General features: G+C 49.8%; 1 protein-coding gene across 3 annotated transcripts; it reads left to right on the forward strand.

Moving 5' to 3' along the window:
- Nucleotides 1-3905: 3905 nt before the first annotated feature.
- On the forward strand, nt 3906-22358 carry ACOX2 (acyl-CoA oxidase 2). Of its 3 annotated transcripts, none has more exons than XM_019536752.1 (16): nt 3906-3974; nt 4643-4652; nt 4896-5055; nt 6298-6460; nt 8405-8556; nt 9439-9546; nt 10214-10333; nt 11174-11289; nt 11700-11872; nt 12974-13136; nt 13770-13960; nt 15214-15375; nt 16164-16269; nt 18975-19192; nt 20448-20580; nt 21992-22358. In XM_019536752.1, the coding sequence occupies exons 3-16, from the start codon at nt 4905-4907 to the stop codon at nt 22055-22057; spliced, it is 2022 nt and encodes a 673-aa protein (XP_019392297.1). In that variant the 5' UTR covers nt 3906-3974; nt 4643-4652; nt 4896-4904; the 3' UTR covers nt 22058-22358. The 3 variants fall into 3 exon arrangements, with proteins under 3 accessions (XP_019392297.1, XP_019392298.1, XP_019392295.1); XM_019536750.1 differs by having other exon boundaries at nt 3943-4197; XM_019536753.1 differs by lacking the exons at nt 11700-11872; nt 12974-13136 and having other exon boundaries at nt 3942-4197.
- The last annotated feature ends 282 nt before the right edge of the window (nt 22359-22640 follow it).

Below are 22640 nucleotides of genomic sequence, written 5' to 3' on the forward strand. Positions count from 1 at the left end.
CCCGCAGTGTCTCACTGTAGGGTCTGCCCTGTTGTCCCCGGATCATGCGGGTGGCCTCCTCTGGACCCTCTCCATGCTGTCCACATTGTATATTTTGTTCTTTTCCACTAAGGACTGAAAAGGCTCTGTGGATGAAGGAAGACAACAGCCAAATAAACTGATTTCAAACAAGAAGTACAGTACTGACATCTGACAACGACTGGTCCACAGGCTGTGCATTCTCATCTCCAGGCACCCAATCCTGCATTTCTTGTCCGCCCAGAACTCCTGAAAATTTTGGGTGTACAAAAAACATAGGTACTAAAAGGCCTTTCTCCCCTCCAAAATATGAAGTCATGATTTTTTAAAGTTTTTAGCAGGCAAAGCTTTGGCTTGCTCTTTCAAACACTGCCAGGAGTAGCATCCCATTTCTGGAAAATCAGTTACACAAATATCAAAGAAATTGTTTTGCTGTAGAGGAAAAACATACAAAGCTGAACTCCCAGCCTTTGAACTCATACATAAGAAAGCCCCTGGAGCATAGCTATTCTACCAAACACCTCCTGCCAGGTCACAAGGTACCTGTACATGCAAGCATTAAGGAAGAGGGGCCCTTTCAGCTGTTTTCACTGGACAAGACTATATCCAAGCAGTTATTCTGTCTAAGGGCCTCCTACAGCACCCATGATTGCAAGGGGACTCGTCACACTTCTCTTGCTCATGAAGTTAGCCTAAGAGTTCTGCTTGCGTGGAAAGGGAACCCAGACACTTGTGATTTTTTTTGTCATTATCAGAAGCCTTAACTGGCTGTAGCAGCAAGCAAAACAACCATGGTAAACCAGGGAAAGCCGTTCCAATCTGACAAATAATGCAAAAGAAAGTTCATCATCCTACCCTCTGGGTCAGGCACTGTACTGCTTGGCTCCTCATGTGGAACAGCTAATGTGGAAGACAAAGTAAAAGCCTGTCTGTTGCTTATCACCTGTTGTTCATCAACTTTTCAAAAGCCTCCTGCCCACTGGTAGTGCTGAGGGAGGTGATCATGCCTTTCTCAGTACTAAAGAGCAGCTGAAGCTGTAACTTGCCCAGCTGGACTGGAAATCTCCTGATTAAGGAGTGCCCAGACCCAGGGCATGGGCCCAGAAACCAGCTGTTCATGACACTAGAATCCAGCTCCAGGTTCAGATTTCAGATGCCCCAGGCAATCTGGATTAGGGACTTCAGATCTTTATTCCATGCTGCTAAAACCAACTACCTGCCTCTTTTCCCAAGCGCACACATGCACACAGGCATGCCTGCAAGCCTGTACTATTTCCCTGCTGCAGAACATACCCGTCACTAAGATACAAAGCCAGCTTAGCGCTGGATGTGATAAAACATGTCTTGGCTTCGCACCTCTCAGCCATCACAGCTCCTGCCTAAATCGGATTACTGAACACACTAACTGCAGGCAGTAAAATACATCACCCTTCACGCCCAAATGCCACAATTAGCCTTTCATGTTGACAGAGCCCCTTTTTTCTCAGATAAATTACTAGTGTTCTTGGCAGGGAAACTGCCCCTTGAAGCTGCATTCCCATTACCCCACAGCTTGGGTTCCTCGCATTGCCACAGGTTTACCAGGCCCTGCAATCTCCCAGCCCGCTGCAGCTGCAGATGGACTTCATGACACTCACCCACAGAGGACCCTGATGGCTTGCTGGGACCTAACTGCCAATTAAAGGACACCTACTTTCCCTTCCCCACAAGTCGCTTGGACTCACTGCCTCAAAAATAGCCAATGGGAAGAAATATTCTGCCCTGAGCTGCTTTCCAGAGCCCCCCAAACTCCACAGCCAGCCCCGCAGCTCCCCCAGGGAAGACACTGCAGCAGCTCGCAGGAGGCATGCAGAGGCTCTCGCTTTGCCAGCAAGGAGGACCGGTCCCACTGCCGCCGAGCACCTTTGAGCACAGACATGAGCTGTGGACGCCTGGGTCCTGAGATCTGCCACATTGGCACTGGTCTGCGTGCAAATGCCTACATACCACTCACAAGAGAAAGCCAGAGATGTCAGACTGGATCCAGGGTCTTGCTGAGCTCTTTGCAGCAGCAGCACCAGAATTGCTATGTTATTCTGTACTCAAAAAAACAAATGAAAACTCAGAGCTGGCATTTTCCAAGGGAGGACCTGAGTTTAACTAGGAGGATCTTGAGTCTAAAAGGCTTGAGAACCACTGCCTTAGGGCCCCTACAGGTCTCCTACATGCTGCTGCCCTGGGCACCAAGCCCCTGGCTGCTTTTCTCACAAGAACCAAGCCCCCCAGGGAACGTACCGGGACTTCCTTCTGCACAAACTCCTGGCTGCTGAGCCCTGAGAGAGAGGAGCCTGGCCCAAAATGCACAGAGGGGTTCTCACCAGGCTGCCAGCTGCAGCCTAAAGTCACTGCTTGCAAACAAATCCCATCACTTCCAGTGAGCCCCAGTGGGGAACCCTGCAGGCAGGCAGCACAGCCTTGCATGCTAGATCGGGCACAGGGCTTGATCCAGGCGCAGCCTAAGATGGGGTCTGGGCACACAGGACCTGATCTGGCAGTGTGAGAAGGGATATGGGTGGCACAAGGCAGAATCCAGGCACACAGGGTCTGATCCTGGGGCCAACCTCCTGGGTCCAGCTTGTGGACCAGCCCCAAGCCACTCACCCAGCCCAGGAGGTCACAAGATCGAGCACCACTGGAAGAAACCAGCCCCTCAAGTGTTATTCGAGGAAAACACCTAGCTGCCTTTCAGCAATGTACCCTGCTTTTCTACAGTAGTCTCAACTGATCACAACGTGGAAGACCAGGGTTCAAGGCTCTGCTCTGCCCGAGGGGATCCCAGCCCACATGTCCCGCTTCCTGGGGCTGCCCTGGCTGTCAGGCTTTAACAACCCGGCCCTGCACACCTTCAAGGCTGTTTATAACATCACACAGTTTAGCCAAAGAGGGAGCCAAAGAAGGTTTCACAATGTCTGAAAGCATATCGAGTGCCAGCCATTCGTTCATCCCTTGGGTTGCTGCCAGGTATGCCCCTAGAAGCAGAGCCTTTTTCAACACTCTGGAAAACCCTCCTGTGGCTCCAGGGCAGGGGCAAGGCATGGGCCCCTTCCCCCCGACACCAACTTGCACCAGCACATGCTAGTGGGAGCCCAGGCTACGGCCCTGGTTGCTCCCCGCACCGTGCTCTGGACCCATGGGGATTACATGAGAGAGCGTGCATGCTGAGCCCTGCATGGGGCCTGTGTGTTTCACTTCAGCGTGGGTGTGAGCAGACCAAGATTCAGCTGCAAACCACCATGGACCAGAAGCCTCACGCTGGCTCTGGGCAGGGCAGGGTAGACCATGCCTCTTCCCTGAAAAGAGATTCTTTGGTGCAGCATTGCAGCCCAGATGCAACCTGGGGCCATCCAAGGTCCTCTGACCCTCAGAGCAAAGCTGCTATTATGGTGGGTTTCAACATTTTTACACTCAAGGCCCTTGGAAAATGCCAGCTCTGAGCTTTTACTAATTTTAGGGACTACAAACAAATACAAGAGCAGTTCTTCTGTTGCAGAGAACCCAGGAAGGCCACAGCAGGGTGGAACATTTTTAGCCCCCTGGGTTCCTGTTTCTAATTTCTGGCTTGAGCACCCTGGTTGAGAATCACTGCACTATCCTGCTGTGCTGCACCCTATAGCACTTGCTGGCGGCTGCAGGAAAATCGTCAGAGGATGGCCAAAGCCAAGAAATGCTGCCACTTCGGCGTCAGACTGTTCAGGGGACAAGGCTTCTTTGCAAGCTGTGGCTTTAGGCCGCACAAACCGAGAGGCTTGTGAACCAACCAGAAGAGGTCAGTGGTGATAAGCACACACTAGCTAGCAAAGCCTACAGAGTTAATCGCAAGCCACGAGGCTCCACACAGCATGCTGGGAAGTGTAGTCTGAGCCAGCCGCGCACAGGGGAAGATGTCATCTTTCCTTCTGCCGACTTCCAGGGACAAGGTACGTGCCCTTCGTGTCTGCATCTCGTGCATTAAAGGCTGACACGGGAGCACGCCGCCACATCTCTCTGAGCGCTGGTGAGCAGACAGCAAGGGCAGGCCACAGTTACGCTTGTCTCCTCAAGCTGCTCTGTACCGAGGGCTGCTTCTGTGCTCAGAGGACAAGGCCTGGGCTTTGGATTCAGTGTCTAAATACGAGCACCCCTGATGGCAAGATCACCCTGGTGAGGTTTCCCAAAGCTGGATGTCCTTGGAGTGAAAACAGGCAGCTCCTCTGCAGGATGAATTTCAGGGCTTCTTGTTTGCGAATGAACGAGCAAACCCTCAGTCGTTAAGAAGAGGTGGAGGTTAAGGTCAGAAAGGGCTGAGTCTGGCCTCCAGCACAGCTTAGGCTAGGGCCAGTCCACTAGACACCCCTGCGCCAGCCCTGCACACTCGGGGTTGTATCAGAGGATGCGGGAGAGCGTCACTGCCGGCAATCCTCAGCGCTCGTTCTCTGTCTGTTCCGCTTCCTGGCGCTGCATGACTCTGCACATACCAAGTCCTTGTTTTCCAGGCTCTGCTAAGCCCAAGAATGCCAGTCCCACCTTATTAAAGCACCATCTAGCATACACACAAAAAAACCAGACGAGTATCAGAACTAGAACTGGGAGAAATATTCAGGAAGAGAGCTCCTAGCTTACCCCTTAGCTGGCAGTGCTAACATGCAGCATATTAGCCTGGAATCATTAACCCGGTAAAAACAGACTTTGACCAGAAAGAGAGACATAATCAAAGAGGAGTGTAACCCCTCAGAGTCTGATATAGCTTTTCTTCCTTATAAGGAAATCATTAAACACGTGATAACTAATTAACATGCTTTAAAACCTGCTGCACACGCTCCCCAGGACCAGCAGACTAATCTGCACCATCCTTTTGCAGTGCTCCCAGCATGGCCCCAACCAGGTATCTCAGGAGCTCGGCCAGCAGAGATGTGAACCCCGACCTCGACATTGAGAGAAAAACTCCCTCCTTTGATGTAGAGAAGCTCACTACCATATTGGATGGAGGCGCTGAGAACACACGTGTCCGAAGGGCAGTAGGTGAGTGGGGTTTAAAGACTTGGCACTAAGCCTGACTAGAAGCAGCAGATACGCTCGTAATGATTTATAGCCAGAGAAAGGCTGTGCAGAGGGAACTGGGCTCCCGAGCAGCTTGTTATTTCCACTTGACTTAATACTCACCCTTATTTAGACACTCTTGTGTTTTTAGACGGTGCTCCTTTCATGCCCAGCCATGTGAGCAGTGATGTGCCAATACCAGCTCTCAGTGCCAGTTTCTAATGTAAAAAAAATCAAGATTTACAACTGAACAGTTACTGCATTAACTGAGGCTTTAAGATCCAAATCCTGCCCTGCCAGCTCAGTCAGGTACACTAAGACCCGCTGTGTGAGGAGCAGGACAGATGGACACAAATAGCCAGTCTTTTGCCCTATTCCCCAATGTGTCAGACAGCCAGAACAGCTGGCAAACACACACCATGTCAATCATTTACAGATGACACCGAGTTGGGGGAGGTGCAGACATACAGGGCTAGGATCCAGAATGACCTGGGTACACTGGAGAAACGGTCTGCAGCTAACCAGGTCAAATTCAACAAGAACAAGTATGAAGTCCTGCACTTGGGAAGGAATAATTGCATGCACAACTACAGACTGGGAAATGATTTGCTAGATTACAGTACTGCAGGAAAGGGCCTGGGGTTTGAAGTGGACCACGTGTTGACTGTGAGCCAACAGGGTATTCTTGTTGAAAAAAGCCAACAGCATCCTAGGCTGTATTAACATTAGCATCACTTGCAAATCAAGATTCTTCTGCTCTATTCAGCACCAGTGAGGCCTCACCTGCGGTGCCACATCCAGTTTTGGGCTCTGCACTTCCAGAAGGATGTGGATAGACTGGGGAGAGTTCAGGGTAGAGCAACAACGTGATTAGAGGCCTGGGAAGCAAGACTTCGAGGAAAGGCTGAAAGAACTAGGATTATCCAGCCCAAAGTAGAGAAGACTGAGGGGAGATGTGATAACAGTCTTCAAATACCTGAAGGGAGATAATAAGGAGGGTGGAGATGGGCTTTTCTCTGTGGCCAGAGGGGACAGGACTAGGAGCAATGGCCTCAACCTGCAGCAGAGGAAATGTAGGAAGGGGCCAAACACTGAACCGACCAGCACAGTAAGAGAGGTTGTGTTTGGTCCTGCACAGGGCCCGGGCTTTGTGGAAGGAAGACAACAGGTCCGACCAGGAGCAGAGCTCCCTGAGGCAAGCTGACTGCCCGCTCTGTTTTACAGAGGCTGTGATTCACAGCGACCCTGTGTTTAGCAGGGAAGACAAGTACTTCCTGAGCCAGAACGAGAGTTATGAAGCAGCAGTCAAAAAGGCCGTGCACCTCAAGAAGATGATGCACCAGATGAAGTGGAGCTGGGCTGGGTCTGAATGCAAGTACTGTAATAGGTACCTTGTTTATTTTCTTTTTACCAAATGCCTGCCAGCATTTTCACCCTTCCCTCCTTTTATCTCAGTATTTCTCTCTTTAAGACACCTGTATCTACAGGGCCCATGGGGCACACTGACCGACTGACAGGCTTTCGGCACAAGCTCGCGCAGGTGTTTGCTGCAGCACTGAGCTGGCGAGGCAGCGCGCCTGCTGGTATCACCCGCTCGAGCAGCTGCATGCAGCGGCTTCCACACAGTCACAAGCAGAGCACAGGGTCCTGTAAATAGCCACCTCCCCAGGCCTGCCGTGTTGCCCTCGCACTCACACACACACCACTTCCATAGGGACTCCCAGACACACCTGGGATACACAGGAACTGACCCCAGTAACAACACGCTGGATGGAAAGGGACCTCTAGGGTCACTGAGATCCAGCCCGTGCTGCCACAGATGCTCACCTCCTACAACCCCTCTGACCAAATGATCTGCTTCATCTTAAAAGCCATGAGCTTCTGGCCCTTGTGGCTCCCATCAGAAGACTGTGTTAGGACCTGGCTTCTCGAATGCCACTCATACTTCCTTGTCTGCTAGCCTGATGCCTGATGCATTGCACAACCGTGTTTGCTGCTTCCAAGGCTGCAGCACATGGGTGCTCCTCAGCCATCCTGTGACCGACTGATACTTCCAGACCTTCTCACCTGTTGTCATTTCTGACTGCTGAGCTCCCTGTTCACAGCAGGCCCCACATGCCCGCCCTTGTACTTGGGGCTATTGGGTTTCATCCCATTTCTATCCAGCCAGTTTGCAAGGTCGCCCCGTCCTTTCTGGTGCAAGGTCAGCACTAACAATGCCTCCCAGCTCCATGTCAGTGGCTAATTTCATCAGCACTTTTGGGGGTCGAGGTCTTCCTAGAAGCTCTGAAACAAGACCAAACCTTGAGGCGCCCCACAAGTAACTTCCATCCAGCCCGATGCTTCTCCCTTCAGCAGAACCCACAGGCATGTCCCCTCTAGCCAGGCCCTCGTCCCCTTGCAATTTGTGTTCTACCCCCCACCGTCTCCAGCTTCTCTAGTCATGTCTCACAGGGTGCTGTATTCATGTTTTGCTAAAGTTCAAATAGATTGGGTCTCTTGCATTTAACTTGCCTAGCAAATCAGTTCTCGTAACAGAAAAGATACCAGGTGAAAAGTTAAAGACAACAGGTTAATCTGGGAAGTTCATATAGTATTTTATTCCATTTTCTACCTCCAGGTCCTTAGTCATTCCTTTCTTCCAAATATGTTCCAAAGCCTTGCATGCTCCTGAGGCTAGACTCTGGTGGGGTCCACAGCTGTCCATACCACTTGTATCCCCTGCTTAGATACAGGTACAGCATTTGCCATTCCCCAGTTAAATGGTTCCCCTCCTGCCTGGGCAGAGATAAAATTCCAAGTCTGGATGTGTGAGCAGGTGATAAATGTGTTTCCCATCAGGACAGAGAAGAATGGGGTTAACAAGTCAGGCAGAAGGCAGGGTTGATTTGCACTTTATAGACTAACTACAACAGAGATGCATAAGCTTTCATAGGCAGAAAGGTTCTTTGGGTAGATGTGATATTAGATGTGATATCTTTTATTAGAGCAACTAAATAGTAGGAAAAATTATTCTATGCAAGCTTCCAGGCACAAACACTCTCCTTCAGGCACAGGAAAAAGTCTGTTGGTGTTTGTGTGCTTTCCTGGGTAGAATAGAAGCCAAAATGCAAAATACAGGTCTGTGAAAATGCAAATGTGTGGCCATAAGGTTTAAAAGGAATGGGAGAACTGTTTTTTCCTGCAATGCCAGGCCAGATGCACCTTCTGACACCAAAGGGAAATGACCATTTGGGGTGGGTGGCAACTGGATTCTGTTAAATGCCCCAACACACACAGTGGCCTTGGACCTGGCAGCCCTGTGTCACTAGTGACCATTTATTCTTCCCAGGGCACTTGGAGGGGAGGTTGCTTTCACCCTTCACAATATCTTTATGGAGAGCATCCTGGCACTGAGCACAGATGAGCAGACGGCCAAGTGGATACCCCTGGCTGAGAACTACCGCATTCTAGGAAGCTATGCTCAGACAGAGCTGGGACATGGTAAGGCTGCAGAGGACACATGGCATTTCCTCAGGCCCACAAAGTGTAAATCAACTTATCCTTATGACTTCATCTGAGGATCTGGCCCCAAGAGGAGCAGCTTAGGGCAATGAGCTGCACTCACCTAGAAGTTCAAAAACTTGAGTTCAGAGGTTGAGAGGAGCCATTCTTCCACTTTCATTTATGGATGGCCATTAAAAAAAATCACCAGAGCTGCAGAAAAGCAAGTTGGGCTAAGTGGCTTTTGATTCTTGCAAGTTACGGGAGTAGGAGAGAGAAGAGGTAGAGTTAGCTTTTGGATGACAGAGACACAAGCGAGTCACCAGGACCAGGGAACTGGTTGGGAGCACACATTTAGCTTTAAATATTGTATGCTTGAAGAGAGCTGTCCAGGTTGCATCAGGGTGGTACTGCCTGACAAACAGGTTCTAGAAACAGGTAATGAAGCAGGCTGGTTTGTTCTAGAGATGGGCAACAAACCAGCCTGGTTTGCAGCTCTGCCCTTCAGAGTAAGCCACAAATGGTTGGGGGTGTCCACATGAGCTTCTAGAAATTACTTCAACTCAGCTGGAGTCTAAAGCCCCAGGAACTTCAAGAGGCTAATCACTGAGCCCATCATAATCCACAGCCCCTGGAATAATGAGGTGCAAGAACCAGCACTGACAGCACAGTCCTTAGCAGTGAGGGAGAAGCCAGGTCAGGCAGGGGAGCTCATAATATGCCAGAAGTGGCCAGAGCCATTTTTCTGCAGGGGAGTCCTGGGAGTTCCTTGGGCAGAAGGCAGAGCTGCAAGGGTGATCTGTGCAAGGAGGAGCCTGACTCCTCTTGCTCAAATGACCCTTCTGACATGCTGAGCCAGGATGTACATTTATTCTTGCAAAGGGACTTACATTCGGGGTTTTGAGACAACAGCGACTTTCAACATTTCCACCCAGGAGTTTGTCCTGAACACGCCGAAGATCTCTGCGATGAAGTGGTGGCCTGGAGACTGTAAGTGCCAAACCCAGATTGCAGACTGGTACTCCTACTAGAGGTGTGGGCCCCTGGGTGTCAATGAAGGCAAACTCTGTATGTATCATGTTAATGGGCAAACTTTCTGATGGAGGGCTTATCAGAAGTAGTAGGACGGCCAAAAGACCATCATGGCCTCTGGTGCAGAGGTTCCCAGACTAGGGTCACAACCCCAAGCAGGGTCATAAGCTCAACACAAAGACTTCTGAAAGGGTCAGAGTCGCACCAACAGTAGGGTGGAGGACTCAGGAAGCTGCTCTGTTCTCTTGCACACCACAAGCCAGAGGCTTTCAGCCCACAGCTCCTGCAGAGGGTAATCTGCACAAATATCCAACTATTTAGTTCTCCGATCCCCAAGAGACAGGCAAAATATGCCGACTTCACAGATATAAACTAAGGCAGAGAGACTAAGTGACTTGCACAGGATAACTCAGAAAGTCAACAGCAGAACCAGTGTCAGGACTCAGGATGCCCAGGCTCCTGCTATCCACATGTAGCCCACCAGACTGTGCCTCTCTCAAGGACCTAAGAACTGCTGACTGCTTTGCCCGTCACATGCCAGACAGCCGCTGTGTCCGGTGCAGTGGCCTGGGGAAGCAGTTGCTGTATACAGCCTCAGAGCAATGTGGCTTTCTCCCCCTTGCAGTGGGCAGATCAGCAACCCACACCGTGGTATTTGCCCAGCTGTACATTAAAGGGAAGTGCTATGGCGTGCATCCTTTCATTGTCCAGATCCGTAGCCTCCATGACCATTCGCCTGCACCAGGTAAAGTGGCTCTTCAGCTGTTTTCCTCCACAAATACCTATTTGGATGTTGGGCTCATGCCCAGGCCAGTGCTACAGGTAGCCATGAGACCTCCTCAAAGCATCTCACAGAGCAAGGAAAGTTTCTGAAGTTTGAGGAGCCACAAAGAGTCCAAAACTAGCCGGGACTGACCCCACCCGTAGCTGCGATCACCCCAAGCCAGAGATGTTCCAGCAGAGGCTCTTGACCTGTGCGGCCACAGGCACCCCAGCCCCTGCAGCACTGACTGCCCATGCACAGCACTACGTGAACAGGCTGATCCTGCTGCCGGCCTAGGAGGGAGCAGGCACAGCACTGCCACTCGCATGATCAATGCACCCCAGAGCACATGCACACAGCGCTGCTGTGCTCGGGAGCAAAAGCACAGTGCCCCTGGTGTGATGCAGCCTCACAGCCTCCCTTCTCAGACCTCTGAGCCTTGCCTCCACTACTTTGCACTTTCTGGCTGCACTGCCCGTGCTGCTCTCGTTATGGATCTGCTCCAAGCCTGTTAGTGGCAGAATCACTGGTAACACTGTCAGGCAACTCCAAATGAAACCTCCCTTCCAACTGTGGGGTGCTGAGATCCCTGCCCCGTGCTGCTGCTTCTGATTTATGTATTAACAGCTCAGCCCCAGCCATGAACAGTACACGTGTGGGTAGGGTAGGCAGATGGGCTGGGACTCAGAGCCCTTTTTCCCCACTCAAAGTTTCCCCCGAGGGGAAAACTGGAGGAGGTGAACTGCACCTTGCCCCAAGTCCCCAAACCTGCTACAGAACAGGGAGGAAGAAGTAAATAGGATCCATCTTCCCACCCCTTAGGAGTAACTGTTGGAGACATTGGCCCCAAAATGGACTTCAACCACATTGACAACGGCTATCTGCTACTGCAAGACGTTCGCGTTCCTAGGGAAAACATGCTGAGCCGGTTCTGTGAGGTATGTTACCAACTCACCCATCGGGTTCCCACCCTGGTACCAGAAAGGATATTAAGGCCCTTCTAGATTTAGGGCAAGACCTTGCCCCCAGGTGTGCATTCAACGCCTGCCGAAGTCACTAGGGTGAGAAGTTCGGGGGGGGGGGGCGTTCTTCTGAATCCAAAATTAACCCTCTCCCGAGTTGCGTGGAGGATTAGGATTCAGGCAGAATACACCAGAGTCAGTAGAAGAAAGACCTTGTACCTCTTCGCATGGGTCATTTTACACCCATGTATCAGAATATTTAGCTCCATTGTCACCGAGTGTTCATTTTGCTCACTGCAGAAATACCAGCAAAACCTCTATTTTAATGAAAACTGTTCTAAGACTTCAAAGGATGACATCTTGTTACCGGCTCTGTCAAATTCCAGGTCCTAGCAGATGGTACATATGTGAAGCGAGGCTCTGAGAAGATTAACTACTTTAACATGATCATAATACGTGTTAAGATGCTTTCCAATGAAGTTGTGCCCACTCTGATGAAGGCATGCACCATCGCCATCAGATACTCTGTGGTTCGCCGGCAGAGTGAGCTAATGCCTGGGTAATGGACTTTCAGGGTCACAGGCCAGGTCCTACTTTTATTTCTATCTTTCACCTCTGACGTCATTGCAGTGACATCAGCTTATGGCCTGCCACAAACAGAAAAAATTATATCAGCAATTTCCCTTGCAATTCGCAATCAGGTGATGTTCACTGGCCAAGATCATGGCTGAGCTGTGTGTATTGCACAGACAAGAAAGACCGTTTTTTACCCTGCCCTAACTGGCCTTTCCACACGATCACATAACCCAGCAGAACCTAGAGAACGTGCCCACCTGCCATGCCATTAAAAGTTGACGCTAAATTAATTGCCTAGTGAACAGCTACATGGTGCAATACAGACTTTTTATGACCGCTATAAGCACATCCTTAAGAACATTTTTGTCTTGAACAGTTATTGTTCGTGTAGGCCCCAAACAGTCACTTGAAGAGCCTTATAGGCAATTCCAGCAAAAATGTGGTTTGTCTGGACTGTGACACCCAAACACTGCGCCCACGGTACTAGTGCCTGGGACCCAGCCTGGGAAACAGTCCGATTTCAGTAGCAAGTTGAACTGTCCCCAAGAACTCTATGCAGCAGAAAAAGTAACGGGTAAATGAAGGCGCTCAAGAAAAGTTAAGAAAATAGGTCAAGACAATTTCAAAAGGATACCAAAGTTTGGCTTGCAGAAAAGAATTCTGATTTTACCCCTTTTTTCCTGGCAGCCTGCATTAAAAAATGCACACTGCAGTCAAGGGAGATTTTCAGTTTTATGGCCATTTGGATCAAGCCACTAACGTGGATAAGGATACAAGGCAATCTCTGCATGCAGTTGTTGCTCTTTAGATCCTTAGTCACCTTAGGCTTACTGTTCTCCTTATCGCACTATTGCATCAGAAACAATGGTGAAGCACCTTTGCCTCCCCAGCCTTTATTGCTTCAGCAACAGCTACTAGTGTCGGCAGTCTGTTAGCTGAATTCAAAACCAGACAATTCAGCTCGTAAATCAAAAAATGCTCTGGGATTCTTAGATTACCAAGGGATTTTAAGCTAAACTAACAGTCACTGCTATTGCTGTCCACAGTTTTCCATGCTTTATAAAAATAAATCATCCTTCTACAGTGACCAAGAGGCAAAAATCTTGGACTATCAGACACAGCAACAGAAGCTACTACCTGTGCTGGCAATAGCCTACGCCTTTCACTTCATGAATGAATATATGAATGAACTCTTCAGCAAAGGATACAGAGAAATCAAGCAGAAAAACTTTGATTCACTGCCTGAGGTACTTTGCAGTAAAAATAATCATTGCTATAATTTGCACCCATCCTGTAATTTTCTCTTTAGGTGCCCTACCAAGGGGGTGGAGCATTGCTACCCCCATCAGAGAGCCAAGGGAACTGCAGTACAAAGATTAAATAAATACCTTGTCTAAGGCCATGCTGCGAGCCAGTGGCAGAGCAGATGTTACAGTTCAGAACTTTCTGTCCGAGAACAGAAAACGCCATTTGAAAACCCCAGATCACTCATTCTGGGGCTCAGAATAGAAAAGGGTTTGCCTCAAGCCTCCCTCTTGAGTAAAAAGCCATACATCTGGGCTATGGACCAGCATGTTGCTTGGTGGAGCAAACTGCTGAGTACGGTGCATTGGTGCCTTGATGAAAGTATCGCCTGCATGCAGCTAGCCACATCCTATCCTTGACTGCAGGAGTGAGAGCTCACAGAGTGCACCATGAATAGAGGTGCAATAAGCCACAAACTCAAATGGTGACTGGGTTCAGAGAAACAGGCAACATGCCAGTGGGTGCAATGAACCGTATTAGCAAAAAAACACTTTGTTTTTTAGAGGTGTACTAGCCTTAATCAATACAATATTGCAAAAACCTTCTGGTGCTAATGTTTTCTCCCCCCTGCACAGCTTCATGCATTTTCCTCAGGCCTCAAAGCTATTGTTACTGAGCACAGCACTGCAGGAGTGGAGACCTGTCGCAAGGCATGTGGCGGACACGGTTACTCTCTGCTGAGTGGACTCCCCTCCTTGTATACTAGACTTGCAGCTTCTTGTACATATGAAGGGGAAAATACGGTTCTGCTCCTGCAGACAGCCAGGTAACTACCCCCTATTTGCTTTCTAGAGCATCTTCTCGGACACAGCTAAGATCAGCTTCTTTCCCAGGCTGCCTTTCATCAGTGCACCACAGGTCACGAGCTATTCAGGTCTCCCTCCCAATGGAGGGAGAAAAGGAGGAACGTGATGACTGTTGCTGTTTGAGGGGCTGGGACATGCTGAAATACTCTGGTGATGGAGGAGGGGGTTGCAGGCACATTGTGCCAGCCCTTCGTGACCTCATCATTTAGGAGCAAAGGGCGAACATGCTAGATGTTACGTAGGCAGGGACAGAGATTTGAATGGGATGCACTGCCTTTTAAGAGACTTGTAAAATAAGCTTAGTTACAAGAAGGCAAACTTGTTCCACTTGCTCTCGGACCTGCCCTGTTCCAATAATGTTGTTTTATCTTGGATATACAGTCTGACAATTAACAACAGCATGTAAAGCCCAGTAAAGGGGCAGCAATAACACTAACTGAAGTCACAAAGCTGGCACCTACTCATCTAAAATGGAAGGTGCCTAGCACACATCCCAGGGGGCAGAGGTCCACACGACCACACACATACACATGTACTAACCAGGCTAGTGTTGCCACCAAGAAGGCCAAGAAAGCAAAAGGCTGTAACCTCTTACACCTGCAAAGAGTTGACCCAGGTCACAGCTGAGTCACATCGGTGGGGCAGGGATGTGCATCTGCTCTGAGGAAAGGGGACTTCGGTCTCTGGGGTGACGCACACATTCATTTCACAGGCACCCACAAGCTTTTCAGAAAAGGAAAGAGCCACTAAACCCAAACTGGCGTTAACATTTCTAACTCTGTGGCACAGAGCATTTTGAAGATGATAACGCAGGTCATTATCACACAGATGGCAGCATAGTAATAGCAACTGCAACATCGGCGCTAACAATTCTCATCAAATAACATTTCTGCATTGCTGAATACATCAGAGTCAGGCCTAGCGTGTCAGGGCTCTGTTCACTCTTTGGTGGGTTTAACCAGCAGTACACACAGCGAGAAGGAGAGGGACCGACCTCTTTCCCACCACCCACCAGCAGAAAGAGGCCTGGTATTTTACCGGTGACTCCCAGGGCTTGGAATCATGGCCTGAAGGACACATTTGGATGCACTTCCCCAGGTTTGCACCTGGGTTCAGCCAACAAGTCCCAACCTCCTTTAGCAGGGGTGGCTGTCTGGGCACACCACCCGCTAGTCAGAGCAGAGACCTATGCTGATGGTTACCTTGTTCCCAGGTTCCTGGTGAAGTGCCTGGGGGCAGCTCGCTCCGGGCAGCCTGTCCCTCCATCCGTTGCCTATTTGTCTGCAGTGAACTCTGAGAGGTGTTTGGTAAGGGACAAGAGGGATCTTCTCCAACCAGATGTTTATGTCGAAGCCTATCGGCACGTCGCCATCAGGTCAGTCGTGGGATGCTGAGGTGTGCAGGCGGGGGGCTTTGCTCAGCATGCCATTCGAGAGGCCCTGGGACCAATTCCATCCTCACTTACAGTGAAGCCACTCAGTCAGCTGCCTGGGTTAAAGAAAAGACAGAGACATGACAATTTAAATTCAGCAATGGTCTGTTTGTGCAGGTAGGACGGTTCTCTCCCCCCTCTCACAGGACCTATTAACATTCAGCTTTTCAGTTCACCAAAGCAGGTGGTGGGGGGAAGTATACATCTGTGGGAAACAATGATCAGCAGCTACTTCCTCAGCAGGGCTAGCCCCTACAGACCAAGAACCACTCGTGTCCTATGGAAATGCAGGTCACCCCATGGAAACTTTGCTCCCACAGGAGCCTGCTGGGTGCTTTAGTACCAGGCCTTGCTTAGCGTTGCCAACAGAGGGGAAGGCCAGCTGAACCCTGCTGATGTTTGGCCCAGCACAAATACAGAGCAGCTCCTTGGAGAGGCACACGTGCATAGCAGCAGGGTCTGGCCCCACGTGCTGGGGGCCACGCGCCTGAGATCAGCCCTTAATGCTCATTTGCCCTTTTCCACTCATTGCCACTTCTGCCCTCTGGAGAACAGGCTCCAGCTGGGCAGGTTTGGTCTCTAGAACCAAAGCTCTTTGCATTCAGGGGATGGAGAATGCAATGAAGCCCAGAAACATCAAGGTGTATGAGCAGGGCTGTGAACCCAGAACATACGTGGCAGATGGTTTGCATATATGTCCAGTGTACAAAAGGGTGTTTTCTCCCCTCCAGGGTCCTCAGCAGTGCAGCGGCCAAGCTGCAGGCGCTGGTTCAGTCTGGAGCAGAGCAGCATGAGGCATGGCACCAGTGCACAGTGCAGCTGGTACACGCTGCAAAGGCAAGTACATACCCCTGTGCCCTGCGTGCATTAAACTGAGCCAGCCTGGTAGCAGGGACTACAGCTAGCTCCAGCTGTGCTCATTCTGCATCCTGGCACTTCCTGGTTGGACTATGTAGCACCTGGAGCTTAGATCAGGGCACTATTCTGCCAGGCACAGGGGAGGAGGCAACTCCTGCCCCAGGGAGCTTGCAGCTGCAGGGAAACAAGCGTGCAGGGAAGAGAAGTGACTTGCCCAGGGCCATGCTGCAGTTAGTGGCAGAGCCTCCCTCTCCCCATTTAAGGCCCAATGGCTGGACTGTACAGGCGCAACCCACCACTCAACTCCACAAGCATTAGCATTGGCAATGGCCATGGTTCCTTTTACACACTGGGGCTAGAATCAGGCTGTTTCAGAGGCCCTGGGTCAGGCTGACCCTGGTGTCTACTAGAGCAGTGGGCAGGGTGAATTGTTTCCTTTTTTGCTTAAAGGAACATTGGGCTGTTCAGTGACTGTAGGTAGACATGCAACGAAGTCCTGGCTGCCCTTGCCAGAGAGAGTCCACCAGAGAGTCCATGCCAGCCCCACCACACACCACAGCTACAGAGCACCAGCCACAGGAAATGAGAAAACTCGACGTGTCACGGAGCCTCTAGAAGGCCACAGACAAAAGCAAAGGCGCTCCTGGGTTTGCAAGTTACAACCACATTAAGTGCACACTAGTCTTGCTTCCTTTTAACCCAAGAGGAAAAGTCAGAAGCTACTCCGGCCTGGGCTCCTCCTAACCGGGTCTTCATTGCAGTGACACTCATTTCTCCTGACTGATGAGACACCCCTGCTCTACTTCAGCCTGGGCACATACTAGTTAACATGGAGTCTCCCTTGACCCCTCAGGCTCAGGGTGCATGAAGGAAACAGGCAGCAGGTCAGATGTTCCCTTCAAGAAGCCACAGCTGCCGCGTGTGGTCCGGGGGTCGAAGCTTATGACCACCCACGTGGTTCTGTTTCTGCAAGCACTCAGGAGGGGTGCGCTCTCGTGCTGTGAGCGTGCACAGAACAAATGCTGCATTACCACCTCCCAGGCAAATTCAATTTTACAAGAGCCACTCGCTAACTCCAGCAAGTGGCATTATCTCTCTGCCCTTAAGTTAAGCCCAATTAGCTGCCTGGTGTGTGTGCTGCCTATGCTCTTCTCCTGAAGAGAATGGTAGGCAGCCTCAGTGGAGGCAAGGCCCTCCTCTCATCCCAGTCCCTGCATCAATGCCCAATAAGACGTGTCCTGAAGTGCCCCCGTCCCATCCAAGCATGGGACTCAGGACATTTGCCTGCTCTGATGCTTTTGAAAACTGCCCCACACGCTTGAATGCAGACATGGCCCTTGCTTCTGCTTCACCTGGCTTGGAGGGCATGCCCTGCTCTGCATTCTCCCTGCACCTCATGCAGGCTTACCTAAGCCAGCTGTGAACTAGTGAACACGGGCACTGCTAGCAGTGGTGCTGTGGGAGCCTGGAGCTCAGTAGGGGCCAGCTGCCTGAGTGTTTACCCACAAATGCTAGTCGTGCAGAGATCCGTCCAGGCTAGCTGGAGCAAGGCAGCATGGGTCTAGCGGCTCTAGCTGTGAATGCTAGCTGCTGCAGCATAGGCAGCCTGCTGGGGCCGGAAGCAAAACAAGGCACCCAACAGGACTGCAGCCAATAAGCATGCTACAGATAGTACAAAAGAGCCACCTGGGAGCAAAGTCACAACCGAGATGCCCCGGCCTACTTTGAACAGGAGCTGGCTGGGGGCTGGGACTCAAACTCCATTCTGCGTCTCCTGGAGTCCATGCTGCCCCGTGAGGCACTGCTACGTCAACCCTAACACACTCCCAACGGCTCCAGCCAGGACTACTTATTCACAGTGAAGGTCCTCTTGCCTCCTGTCAATCAAGGCACGGCGCCTCTGGGCTCCAAAAGCTTTTTGAAGCCAAGTGGTCAGGCCAAACGGCAGGAGCCAGTTCTGTTCATTTTGGTTCAGCAGGCAGTAGGACAGAGTCAAGTACCAAAAGGAACAAGAGCACCAGGAAAATGCACATTCATCCAGCTCTCGCTGAAGAAAGACCAAGGCCCCGGGGCTCTGAAACCCTGCAAAGGATGAGTGACAGACTAAGCACAAGGTTCTTTGGGTAAATCCAATATATTTTATTAGACCAGCTCAAAGAGTTGGAAAAATTCTTCTTTGCAAGCTTTCGGGCACAAACACCCTTCATCAAGCTGAGGAGCCGTCTGCAGATGGTCTGTGCTCTTCCCGGATGGAGTGGTAAAGCAGCCAAAGGCCAGTACGTATGCCTTTAACATACGATCTTTAACAACACAGCTTTGTTGTTCCTGTACCACAGCCATGCTGATTTTCCAGGAGTGAGTACAATAGGATTTTAATGCATTCATGCCATTCAGATGAATTGCTCGCTGACGATACTCTGAACATTCGTTCCAAATTGTTATATCATTGCTATAAATATCAGCAGGGTGACTCCAAGTTTCTTCCAGCATGCAGAAATAAAATTTGAATGTAGCTGGCTTGGTCCCCCAAAGAGCAAAGAGCACAGACTGGGAGGAACGTTGCCAGTCCAAGCGGACGGTTCTATAACCTCTGCAGGAACGTTGCAGTCATCCGGTCAGCCTAGCACTTAATGCGGGAGGCCTTCAAGGGGAGGCATTCACAGTCGACTGTAATTGTTTTCTAGGCTCACTGCCACTACCACGTTGTGAAAAGCTTTGCAGAAGCAGTCGAGAAACTTGGACAGGAGGCTGGAATCCAAAGAATAATGAAACATCTCTGTGGGCTCTTCGCATTACACGGCATCTTCTCAAACACGGGTGATTTCCTGCATGATGGCTACATATCTGGGGACCAAGTGGACATGATGACTGCATCCTACTTGGACCTACTTGCTATTGTACGGTGAGCTATCAGAATGGGAGAAAGCAACACATTAGGATTCCCCACCACCACCACGAGATGGGGAAAATGTTAAAAAGAAAACAAGGATGTTTGTATTTCTCCAAGTTCAGTATCTCAACACTGCTGAGCCAAATGCCCTTTCCCCTGCTATTAGAGTTCAGTTTCTAAAATTAAAACATTGCCACCAGCTAAAGGTACACTCCCAGGCATATTAAACTCAGCTAAAATGTGTCTGACAAAACATAGGCAGACAAAGTTCTTTGGGTAAATCTGATATCTTTTATTAGACCAACTATATCAGATATAAAAGATACCAGATTTACTCAAAGAACCTTGTCTTCAGACCAACACGGCTACAACCTACACCCCTCTGACAAAACATGACACATTTCCACACGCACTCAGAAGAGTCCATGAATTCTTCTCTGAACAGAGATATTCTGCTGTAGAAGTCACAGCCCAGCTGGTGCGACACTGGGCTGCTGCCAAGGAACACATGACACAACTCACAAAAATTTAACTGACTATGAAGCCAGGACATTAGGTGACAGAGCAAAAACTGCCTCAAGGGCAAAAAGCTCAATTTCTAAAATGTTTGCAATTATGCAGCCTGCTGTGCTGCTCTTAGCACCCAGAGGAGGGAAGAGCCCATGTTCAGGGCACAGGCTTGGGAGATATAATGTGCCATGTTGGTTTTGAGTAGAAGCCAGGGTAGCCACCTTACAGACTAACCAAAGTTGAGATATACACAGCCCAAGCTTTTGTGGGCTGAAGCTGACTTCATCAGACACTGTGAAAAGATGTGCAGGACTTCCCAGTCAGGCAGGTGGGGCACAGGCACCCTCTAGCATCCCCCTGGTTTAAACAACTCAACCGCATTCATTAAGGATGCTTATGAGGCTGAAAACTGCTTTCTGGAGAAGGTCAGAGACAATGGAAGTACCTACATTGTGCAAAGCTTGCAGCACCAGCTGCTAGGCCTGCTGAGCAAACCGATACACGCCAGCCCTTCAGTCCTAACGCAGGGAACAGTCCAGAAACACCAAGCACTGCGCAGCCTGCCTCTGAGGAAAAGGAGTAGGGCTTGGCCCATAACCAGCCCCTAGAAGAGAAACACTAGTGCAAAGCAGCTGGTGAGTTGGGGACTAAGGAAATTAACTCCTTAGTAAATTTAGCAGCTATTTCCCATCCACAGGCAGTGCAAAGCAATGACTTTGTTAATCGTGTAAAAAGCACAGCTCCTTTGCTCCTCTAGGAAAGACGCTGTCCCACTAGTGGATGCTTTTGACTTCACGGATGAGACCTTGAACTCTGCGCTGGGCAGCTACGATGGACATGTCTACCGGCGACTCTACCAGTGGGCTCGGAAGTCACCATCTAACACAAAGGTAAGGGCCGGGGGCAAACAAACCTCCCCAGTTTGCATTCATCAGGGCAAACCAACTTTGCTGTCTGTCCTTTGGGCTTGTACTATGTAAACCAGAGAAACTAAGTGGGGTGACAGCCTTGAGTCCGGAGAGGAGTAGGGTAACCTCCTCCTCCCCTCCCCAATTCATAGCTCAGGAAGGAGCTGCACCAGCTGCAACCAGGGCTCAGAAAAGGGCATCTTGGATTCTGGTGTTGCAATGAACGCCATGCAGTGGGGCACCACACAAGCACAGAGAGCTGCACAGGGGAGTCACCTGCCCTCTTCCTTGTACAGAAGCCCTGGGAACAGCAGGGTCTGGCCCTGGGGCAGTGGTAGGAAACCTATCTGTAGATACGTTCAGACTGGCCACCATGCATTTGTTCCATCAATTCAGTGCTTGTAGACAGGCTGGCCTGCCACTGCACCAGGTTCTGCTGATCTACAGAGCAGTGCAGCCACCACGCGCCTCCTCACACACTGCCGATTTGCCACTTCTAGAGGGAGTGGCCTCCAAGGGAGGTGAGACGCCCTGTGCGGGCTGTTTCACCACTGGGCAGTCTCAGAAGAGCCCAGTAGCTCTGTTTAAACGTCAATCTTCTTGTGACGGGCCCTGCTGCCCCCTGGCAGCTGAAAACCCACCAGATGGGGTAGTCCTTTAGTCCCCAGCAACCAGGGCTGGATTTGAAGGAGCAGTGAAGAAACTGGGGCCTCCACAGCCCGTTACCAGTATGCGGCTGTCCAGTTCCCTGGCACAGATTACGTTCCATTACTTGACACTCAGGTCTGGTTTTTTTACACCTGAGCTACCAGAACACAAAGATACACACAAAAACAACCCCTGTGCACACACTTTAGCACTACAGGAAAAGTAGCTGATTAAAACAGCCTGCAGTAGCAGAATCTGCTTTCTGCACAAGTACCTTTATCAGGATACCACTCATCAATAAATATCTTCTTGCGGTACATTTAACAATAGGAGCAGACTGCAAACAAAACAGATTCATGCCTCGTTGTCTTCACTTCTTACACTGCATTAGAGGTGAATTAACCATTTTACCACACAGTTTTATGTTTTTATCCAATCTGAAAACCAGCCATCATGTATTCAAACAACTGAATACAAGATATTAAATTGGCCTGGGCAAGTACTCAAAATGAAAGTATGCTTTTTGAAAATAGCTTGGGGACTAGTCTGGGTGACTGGTAGCTTGTAGTTAGTTACATAAGGGGAACACTGGGGAGCAAGGCCTTAAGAGCTCACTGTGACCCTTTAAAAAAATTCTCTAGCTCCTGCACCAAGAAGATCACTTAGAACTACTGAGAAAATCATTGTGCTGTCCTGGTCCTTAAGTCCCTGTTAATGTCTGTCTTTCTCCATTCTCCCCTTCCAGCAGGCAAACCAAGTCTATGAAAATTATCTGAAGCCACTTTTTCAGAATGGTCTGTCCAAACTGTGAAGATTATAAACTACTCAGCACAGACAGAATCTTCTTCTGTTCCTTCTTATATGGTGGAAGATTGCACTAGCAAGAGCAGTAACAGACCACTCACTTCTACTTGCTGCAACTATCACATTTAATTTTAGCTACTTGCTTGCATTTAAGAAAGGGATACCTCTTCCAGCTGTGTCTACTATTAGGTGGAATTCAATTGCAATCCTAGTCGTCTTTTTTTGCGTCTTCAATAGGGTTAGAGGTTGAAATATTTAGCACTCTTGTTCTGTTAGTATATTCAGGTTAAAAGAATTTATTTGCTTAAGATGCTGGCTGGACCATTATTTTGTTTAGCCCATAAGATATTGTATACAGAATTAAGGAACTGAACTTTTCAAAAGGGCAAAGGTTTCTGATGCCTACACAGTCAGATGGATTGCAGATTGGCTCAAGGGTCATATTCAGAGGGTGGTGGTGGATGGGTCATATTCAACCTGGGGGGAAGTGGGCAGCGGAGTCCTCCAGAGCTCGGCCCTTGGGCCCGCGCTGTTCAATTTCTTCATCAGCGATTTGGACAACGGGGTGAAAAGCAACCTGTTTAAATTCA

This window comes from Crocodylus porosus, unplaced genomic scaffold (genome assembly GCF_001723895.1).
Source record: "Crocodylus porosus isolate Cpor-Errol unplaced genomic scaffold, CroPor_comp1, whole genome shotgun sequence".
NCBI lineage: Eukaryota > Metazoa > Chordata > Crocodylia > Crocodylidae > Crocodylus > Crocodylus porosus.

Excerpts from the sequence above, each read along its gene's own strand:
- ACOX2 (XM_019536752.1), top strand. The coding sequence starts at position 4,905 with ATGGCCCCAACCAGGTATCTCAGGAGCTCGGCCAGCAGAGATGTGAAC. Across the intron at positions 9,547-10,213 it reads GAAGTGGTGGCCTGGAGACT|TGGGCAGATCAGCAACCCAC; the intron begins GTAAGTGCCAAA and ends TCCCCCTTGCAG. Across the intron at positions 11,290-11,699 it reads TGCTGAGCCGGTTCTGTGAG|GTCCTAGCAGATGGTACATA; the intron begins GTATGTTACCAA and ends GTCAAATTCCAG.